The sequence below is a fragment of the Ictidomys tridecemlineatus genome, chromosome 13, assembly GCF_052094955.1.
Source record: "Ictidomys tridecemlineatus isolate mIctTri1 chromosome 13, mIctTri1.hap1, whole genome shotgun sequence".
NCBI lineage: Eukaryota > Metazoa > Chordata > Mammalia > Rodentia > Sciuridae > Ictidomys > Ictidomys tridecemlineatus.
Window position 1 is genome coordinate 22973024 of NC_135489.1, and position 9391 is coordinate 22982414.

Below are 9391 nucleotides of genomic sequence, written 5' to 3' on the forward strand. Positions count from 1 at the left end.
ATATGCTAAATATATATATATAAACTTATTTATTTATTTATTTTTGGCACTGGGGATAGAGCCCAGGGTTGCTTAACCACTGAACTACATCCCCAGCCCTTTTATAATATTTTATTTAGTGATAGGGTCTCTCTAAGTTGCTTAAGGCTCTCTAAGTTTCTGAGGCTGGCTTACAACTTGTGATCTTCCTGCCTCAGTCTTCTGAGCCACTGGGATTACAGGTGTGCACCACTGTACCTAGCACTAAATGTATATTTTTAAATATACAATTTATATTTATTATAATATAGAAAAGTACATATATGTTAAAATATATGAAGAATATATAAATATATTTGTATATTAAAATATATAAACTATATATTTAAATATTTCACAAAACGGTCAGTGGTACTCAGTCTTGCTGAGTCTTTGTGACCCCAGTTCTAGGTGCTCCTTGCTTCCTGGAGTGGCCCACACTGGCCTTGTTCCTTCTGGTTTATTTGGAGCTGAACAGAACTATGAAGCACTGATATAAAAATCTGTGCACTAAAGTCAAATGGTTGGCTTCCTATGCTGGTTCTGTTACCTGACAGTGTGACTCTGGGAGAGTCACTGAAATGCCCTGGGCCCTGGACTTCTCATCTGGAAAGAGAGACACATGGGGCCAACAGCTCACAAAGGAGATAAAGGGAGGGCTGAGTCCACTCACCTGTGCTCAGGGAGGAGCCAACTCATCAGAGTAAAAGAAGAGAGTGGTGGTTGTGGTGCGGGAAACACAATCCTTATTTCCACTACAGGGAGAAGGAACTCAGACCAAAAGTAGAGAGAGGTGACCGACTTGGGTGCAGTGGCACATGCCTATAATCTCAGCCCATTTAGGAGGCTGAGGCAGGAGAATCTCAAGTTCAAAGCCAGCCTTTGCAATTTAGCGAGGCTGTAAGCAACTTAGTGAGAACTTGTCTCAAAAAACAAAGAGTTAAAAGGGCTGGGGATGTGGCTCAGTGGTTAAGCAACCCTGAGTTCAATTCTCAGTACCAAAATAAAAGGAGAGAGAGCTGACCTGGGGAAATGCTAGATCAAGTGAATCATGATGCAATAAAGCAAAAGAAAAGAGAAAAAGTATGAAAATTCCTTTTGTGTTTAGGTGGAAAGAGCTCCTATATAGATTGGTAGTAAAACCAAGGTGCATGACACCAGTTAGTGTCTGTCCGTTTATGTAAAAGAGAGGGGAAGAGCTCTGTGTCTGGAGGCCCACCCTGGGATGTCCATGTGGGAACGATGGCTGTGGTGGGAGCCATGTGCTCTGACACTTTTGTCTCTTGGTGGTGACCTGCCTCTTTTTGTTTGGTTGATGGGAACCCGCAGGAGAACGACAGCATGAGATACTTGGCCTTTGTCTTGCTCGGGCAACTGGCGGCCTTTGCTGGGTGGAAATGGAAGAAGTTTTTCGCCCGTCAGGTTAAGCAGACACGAGATTCCCTCCTGATCCATTTACAGGACAGAAACCCACAGGTTGCCACGGTAAGACCACGATTCTCCATGTTCTTGTCAATGCCCTTATGAAACTAGCAGCGTGTCCCCATGAATCCTGAAGAACTTGCCTCCCCAACATGTCATCCTTTCCCGAACAAAGATGTTTTCCTGTCCCACCTGCCCATGTTAGTGCCTGTCAAGGCCAGATGAGCTCAGGTTCAGGGTGGGTGGGCAGAGGGTGCAGGTTTAGGTTCATGTAATGAGGATATCTATTCACATATCTATTCACACAATTAGTGACTGTCACTGCACCTGTTAAAGATTCCCTATGGAACTGTTTTGCTCTTGGAGAAAATGTGCCCTAACAAGGTTGGATCAACCTCAGGCCTGGGTGAATGTTTCAAAACTGGGAGCAAAGAGTTTTGAAATCATTTGTGTTGAGAGATGGGGTGGGGAGAGATATTGAATTCAGCATTCAGGGTTCCCATGACAAGGACTGTGTAAACTCCCAAGCAATGCTGTCCCCTCCCCACCAGCCCCTGATTATAGGCATGGCATTTCACAAGCATAAGTAAGTAAGTTCCAGTCTGTAAACTACCTGTAAAGTCACTTTCACATTGTAGTGTAGTGGCCTTGACCACAGATTGGGTCCACTTCTTTGGGATACCCTTCCCTGCTTGGGATTCTAGAATTTTGAGATTTTTGCCAATAGGATGGTCATATTTTTCCCCCTCAGGCTTGCAAAACAACTTTTCGAGCCTGTTCTCCGTATCTGAAACTGAGAAACGAAAACAGCTTCCGGACAGAAGAAGATCAAAGGAATCCCAAACTCTCCAGGCAGCTGGTGAGCGAGCCAGGGCAGGAGAAAATTCTCCTCAGTCCCTGCCCTCCCAGTGTTTAAGACAAAGATGGCCAAGCACATGAGGGAGTTATCCACCCATAAAATGTCTCAGACCAATTTTCCAATTGTGATTGACCCATGATGCTGTGTATGTAAGTGGTGAACACCTGGGAGTTAGGCACACAGTGTCAGGGCAGCTCCAATTCAGGTCATTAGCTAAGCGCAGGCGATGCTGCCTACTCTCCTATTGCCTATCCCAGTGCCCTGAATCTGCAGCTGTCCACTAGTTATATCTAGGAGGTTTACTGAGTCCCTCCCTCACATGTACCTTTGCTAATTTCTTTCAGAGTCACTATCATCCAGAGCTCCTGCAGTTCTTCTACGCAAATAAAATTCTGTAAGCGGGAGAGGCAGGAGAATGGTCCCACACGAGTGTCCTGCGGGGGCCCTTGTGTTCCCTCTGTTTTGTCTCATTGGATGCCTCTTCTGCTAGAAAAGAGGATGTCAGGAGAACAGATGGGGGCAAAAGTAATACCGTGGAATTGCATAATTATACCCCAAGTAAAATTCTAAATTGCTTTCACATATCTCATCTTCTCCCAAACAAATTTAATGAGAGAATATTTTCCTAAAAACACATAAAGTATATGCAGTTTTGTTTAGTGCTTATTTCTCAGCTATTTCCTTCTTAAGTTCGTTGCTGCCAAATATCTTGTATCTCTAATATGAAACTTCTGAGCTTAGCGGAAAAATGGTTACCTTAATTTTTTTTAAAGTGTATTTGCTATTGATATTTCACTATTTGCTATTGATGCTTTTTCTTGCCAAGACTTATTTAAAATTGGCCAAGATACCAAGAAAATAGCTTGCAGGGTATCTTTAGTTTTTCATGGTCTTTTTATGGCATGGCCTTCAAGATATCTTTAAAAAGAACTAGTGAAGAGAAAAAAAAATCTATGAAGTATGTATTGAAAATCCTCAGGCTGATAACTTATGGAATAAAACAGTAACATTTATTGGGAGTGTTTACAATTTATCCGACACTAAGAACTTTTTTCAATTATTATTTAATATTTATATCAACCCTATGAGATAGGTACTATTATTGTTCTCAGCTTATAATGAGAAAACTAAGGCATGGGAAAAGTAAGTAACTTGCCCAAGACAATCAGTGGAGCCAGAATTCAAATCCATACAGTCTGATTTCTGGAGCCTGTGGGCAGTTACTTTTCAGGGAAACTTTGATGATGAAAGGTCAAACAAACAAGAAAAATCTCAGCACACTCCTATAATCCAAGCAGCTTGAGAGGCTGAGACAGGAGGATCATGAGTTCAAAGCCAGCCTCAGCAACTCAGCAAGGTCCTAAGCAAATTAGTGAAACCCCATCTCTAAATAAAATAGAAAAAAGTCTGTGGATGGAGCTCAGTGGTTAAGTGCCCCTGGGTTCAATCCTTAGTACCAAAAACAAAACAATGGATTCAAACTAAAAAGCTTCTTCTAAGCAAAATAAATGATCAATGAGGTGAACAGAGAGCCTACATTTTGGGAGCAAATTTTTGACACATGTATGTCAGATACAGCACTAATCTCCAGAATATATAAAGAACTCAAAAAACTTAATTCCAAAAAATAAAACAATCCAATCAATAAATGGGCTAAGGAGCTGAAGAAGATATACAATCTATCAACAAATATATGAAAAAAATGTTCAACATTTCTAGTAATTAGAGAAATACAAATAAAGATTACTCTAAGATTTCATCTCACTCCAGTCAGAATGGCAGTTATTAAGAATACAAACAACAATAAATGTTGGCAAAGGTGTGGGGGGAAAAGGCACGCTCATACATTGCTGGTGGGACTGCAAATTTGTGCAGTCAATCTGGAAAGTAGTATGGAGATTCCTTAGAAAACCGGGAATGGAACCACTGTTTGACCCAGCTATCCCACTCCTTGGTCTATACCCAAAGGACTTAAAAACAGCATACTACAGTGTCACAGCCACATCAATGTTCATAGCAGCACAATTCATAATAGCCAAACTGTGGAACCAACCTAGATGCCCTTCAATAGATGAATGGATAATGAAACTGTGGCATACATACACAATGGAATATTACTCAGCAATAAAAGAGAATAAAATTATGGCATTTGCAGGTAAATGGATGGAGTTAGAGAATATTATGCTAAGCAAAGTAAGCCAAACCCAAAAAACCAAAGGCCGGAGTGTTCTCTCTGATAAGTGGATGCTGATCCATAATGGGGCAGGGGGCAAGAGATGAGTGGACAAACTTTGGATGAGGTGAAGGGGAGGGGGGAAAGGACATGGGGGTAGGAAAGATGGCGGAATGAGACGAACATCATTACCCTAGGTACATGTATAATTGCATGAATGGTGTGACCTTACAACCAGAGAAGTCAAACATTGTGCTCCATTTGTGTACAATGAATCGAAGAGCATTCTGCTATCATGAATAGAACAAATTAATAAATTAAAACAAAACAGATAAAAATAAAATAAAAACCCTCATCTCTGCTCCTCTATTAAACACAGTTAACTGCTGCTGTGATGCCTGATTTACATTCTTATTCATTAAAATGAGCTAAGTGCTCATCACTAATCACTTCTTGACTGAAATGCCAATGGTTTGGTGACCAATCCTAGTTATCTGAGGGATCACATCACTCTTATAAAAAGTTCCAGTTGGGTTTGGTGGTGCAAACCTGTAGTCCCAGCTATTTGGGAGGCTGAGGCAAGAAGATCATTTGAACATCCTAGTTCAGGACCAGCCTGGGCAACATGAGTTTTTTTTTCATTTTCTTTTTTTTTTTTTTTTTTCAAATTTGGGCAACATAAGTTCAGAGGGGAAAAATGCTTAGTTTCTCTGCTTTCCATCAATTCGACTGGCTCCCAAGCTTCCCCTGCGGTTATTCTGATACCACCACTGCATGCAGTACTGGTCATGCCCAGAACACCGTGTTCAGTTTTGGAAATCGAAAGATCACCAAGAGGGAAATCAGGAGAAGGTCATAAAAACTACAGAAGGATCTAAAGTGGCACTCTGAGAACCAGGAACTCAGTTTCCGGCCCTTTCTCCCAGATCCCGGGCTCTGAGAGTTGAGGGTGCACTGGAGCATTCTGGGAGAAAGGATGTGGAGATGGCAAGACAGGGCAGCAAGTGCCAACTCTCAGTGGAGCTTCTTTCTTCCTGTCTTGAAGGTGGAGTGACAGCAGGACTTCCTAGGAGTGAGGCTTGGGAGCAGGTGGGAAGGGCCTAAGCTGTGATTGCTCTCCTTCCCCAGATGTTGGCATGTTTAAACTACCTTGCAATGTTGATTTAAAAATCGGATGTGGTTCTCTGAAGCGATCAGTAAGTGGCATGAGACACATCTGAATTTGCTGGCACTCAAAAAGGTGGGGGTGGGGGAAGGTGGATGGACTTACCTATTCTCAAGTTGAAAAATCTATGCAGTTAGTGTCCTTTAGTGGATTTAATTTGCTGTTGGATGATTTGACTTCAAGATTCCATGGCAGCCATGTTTTCCCTTGCAGTGAACCAAACCTCCTGATATTCATGCCCCTGTGCAGTCCTCTCCCCTGAACTCAGGTGAGTCCTGTGACTGTCTTACCCCTTAGAATGTGAAGAAAGGGCCACCATGCTGGGCTGCTTCCTCTTGCGCTCTGGGGGAAGCCAACCACCACATAAGAAGCCAAATCACCAGCCACAAAGGAGAATGTCGGAGATCCCTGTGTGAAGGAGGAACCCAGCTCACAACAAACTCTGAGGCCCAGAGCCATGGAGCAGGTGGGCTGGTCCAGCCAGGCCCTGTCATTCAAGCTGCTCCAGCTGACATGGCCTGAGAAAGAGCTGCTGTTCCCATCACACACATGGCCAAGTGCAGAATTGCTAATAAGTAATAATTGCTGTTTTAAGTCATTTAACCTTTGGGATAGTTTGTCACACAGCAATAAGTAACCCCAAAATTCCCCCTCATGAACTTTGTCGTTGTGGCTGGTTTTGTTTTGCTGTTAATAAATCCTCTTTGAATGTAAATTCCATCTAGAAAGCTATGTCATCATGCAAGTGGCATGCAAGGGACTGTGCTTTGTTTTTCTTTTTCGCCGTATCTGTCACAGGCCCAACCACAGAGCAGATTTGATCAAGAAACATTCGCTGACTGATTAATGGTTCCAAATCATACAGGGAATAAAGTCAGTGTCTACTCTGCTATTCTGCTCTTTCAACTGTGGGTTCACACTCTTTCTTTTCAGCTGTTTCATATGCAACCCCCATCCTGGATCCTGCACTCGCATGCACACACAATTTCACAAGTAAATAAGATAGGTCCAACACCAGATCCCCTCGGTCAGGAAAGAGCTCGAAACTCTGAATTCCTAGGAGATTCTAGCAGTCTCGTGTCACTTAAACTGTCTTATTCTCATCTGAGGATTTTCCACCGAAATGTCCTTTTTTCCTCATGGATAGAAGCTGTCTTGTATCTCTCTTGTGATCACAAAGGTACACAGTAGGTGCTCAGCAAATGGATGCTGACCAGGGAGGCAAAAGTCAAAAAGTTAACTAGAGCTATTACTGCTTCTTGGGAGGACCGCATTCTGACAAGCAAGGATTGTTATTTCACTAGCTTCTTGTAAGTGATCCACAGATTACCTTTATGCTTATGTATTTAACATTTCTCTTCACCATAAGAAGCCTATTAATTAAATGTAAATCTAAGGGGAATGCTTTGATATTTCTTACTTTTTAACATTAGATATGAGGCAGTTGAATAAAAGAAAGTTCTTATGTTACTATGCTAGGTACTCAGGGTAGAGCTATACATAAAATTCTTTCAGAGGAAGAGATGAGCCTGTAAATTCAGTAACACAAAGTGATAATCAGCCACAAGCCATTATGTCATCAACAAGTTACGGCATCGACAGGTCATTATCATGACGGGTTACAACAACTGGCACGCAAGGGCCAATTGTGAGATGAGCCTTTCTTTCTCCCCCAACCTTTTTTTTTTTCCTGTACTGGGGATTGAACCCAGGAATGTTCTACCACTGATCTACATCCCAGCTCTTTTAAAATATTTTTATTTTGAGATAGGGTATTCCTAAATTATTGGGGCTGTCCTCAAACCTGTGATCCTCCTGCTTCAGCCTCCCAAGCTGCTGGGATTACAGATATGGCAAGAGCTGAGTCTTTCTTAAATGGAGGGGCAAGACCAGAGGAAGTCTGACAATCTAATGGGTGTGACTATCTCTGGTAATTAGTGTGAACAGAAAGCTTTATTCTAGTGCATAAGGCAATTAATTGAAGAAAGACTTTACACATTGTAAAAAATACTGTTTAGTAGGAAACAAGAGCTGTGTAGGATAGTGAGCAATAAGTGATGTAAATAAGTCAGAAACACATTGTGCTTTCCTGAATTTTCAAAGTTTTCTATATGAGCATGTGTTAATTTTATAATCATAAAACACTTGCAAAATGCCTTTTAAAAAAGAAAAAATTAAATGTCCCTCAGGGTGAATGACATGCTTTGGAAGGTCTGGGATGGTCATTTTTGTTCATTCTCAAGAGCCTTTGCCCTTATGTGCCAATTGTTGTAACCTGTCATGATAATGACCTGTCGATGCCATAACTTGTTGATGACATAATGGCTTATGACTGGTTATCACTTTGTGTTACTGAATTTACATTATTTGAGTCTGATCATTGTACAATTAGTCTTTTGTTTCTGTATTTATGTGTTTAATGTTCTTAGAAAAACCTTGGATTCTAGATAAACCTGACATAGTCCCATTTACCGAGGAGAGATAATTTGATATGTAAATGCCTCTATTATTTACTATATTAAGTACAGACTCCCAAGTCAGAGGTATAAGATTCTTCACAGTAGACACCAACTTATAATTTCCCAAGGATCTTCCTCAATTTCTACTGCTTGGATGGAATACTTGGCTCTCCCGTTCCTTGTTTCTATCCATTATTCCCTGGACTGATTCCACACATCCCTTCTTCAGTGGTAGAAAAGAGAAACTGGGAGGATGGGGCTGGGCTCTGCCTCTTTCCCATGAGACTGACTGTGGCAGATCAGTGCACCAAGCCTCAGTTTGCTGATCTGTGAAATGGAGATAATAATCCAGCTCATAGAGTTGCTGGGCCACAAAGATTCCACTGGAGCACTTGGTACAGTGCTTGGCATGAAGAAGTGCTTAGTTCTGGAAATGTGGATTATTTTGGTCTTCAGGGAGGTCTGTTCTGGAGTGACTTACGGTAATCTGAGTGTTATCTTGGTCCTCTGGCCCTTAGGATAGCTTCTGCACCCTACTAACCACCAGTTCTCCAAAAATGTAACTTTGAGCCTGGTCTGACATAGACATTCAGTAGAGATTGATTGAATTTATTGAACTACAAACACTGGTGCCTTGACCAAACATGAGTCTACCACCTGACAGGTTTTGGAATTTTAGTAAAAATGTGAATTGCAAAGGAATGTGAACAGCAAATTTTTCTTTCTCATGGGCCCTTGTTGGGTGTCATGAATGCTCAGAGCAGGCACAATGCTGTTTTATGCTCTGGAAATGGTCTCAATGGGCTCTGTTCGTCCCCCCCTCTAATATTCCCAACAGCTCCATTAATAATTCTGTATTGTTTCTGTTAGGCAATCTCTTGTTAATAATTAATGCTCCGCCTTCTGCTTCTGGATGTGTCTGCTGTATTTGTGTTCTTTTCAAGCTAATGAATTTCTTACAGCAGTTTGCCAATGTTAACCAGCTAATGACCCAAAGGTCTCCCTGCAAGAAGAAAATGTCTTTCAGAATGTAGATCAGACAGTTAAAATGTCATTTCCTAAGCCACACTGCTAGAGGCACATGCTTCTGCCCTGGCAAAAATGCGATGAGAGATCCAAAGCAAATTTTCCATGAGCCTGCCTGACTGCATCAGCAGACACCTGCTGGGAAGGGAGGACACTCAGTTCTCCAGTGTGACTTGTGTGTGCTGGAAGGACAGTAGGCTACATGTTCAAAGACCTGGCTTTGCTCTTGAGCAAGTCATGTAAGCTTGCACAGCCTCGATGTCTTCATT

General features: G+C 41.8%; 1 protein-coding gene across 7 annotated transcripts in view; it reads left to right on the forward strand.

The window, feature by feature from the left end:
• The window catches only part of Mro (maestro), a 42872-nt gene extending 36520 nt beyond the window's left edge, over positions 1-6352 (forward strand). For 4 of the 7 annotated variants that reach the window (XM_040273087.2, XM_078030031.1, XM_013357574.4 and 1 more), the window contains 3 exons: positions 1348-1503; positions 2192-2299; positions 5935-6352. In XM_040273087.2, coding sequence (XP_040129021.2) covers positions 1348-1503; positions 2192-2299; positions 5935-6159 — 489 coding nt within the window. In that variant the 3' untranslated portion in view covers positions 6160-6352. Of the gene's footprint in view, positions 1-1347; positions 1504-2191; positions 2300-2643; positions 4064-5850; positions 5870-5934 lie in introns of those variants that run through there. The other 3 variants (XM_078030033.1, XM_078030032.1, XM_078030034.1) reach the window with 3 other exon arrangements.
• The last annotated feature ends 3039 nt before the right edge of the window (positions 6353-9391 follow it).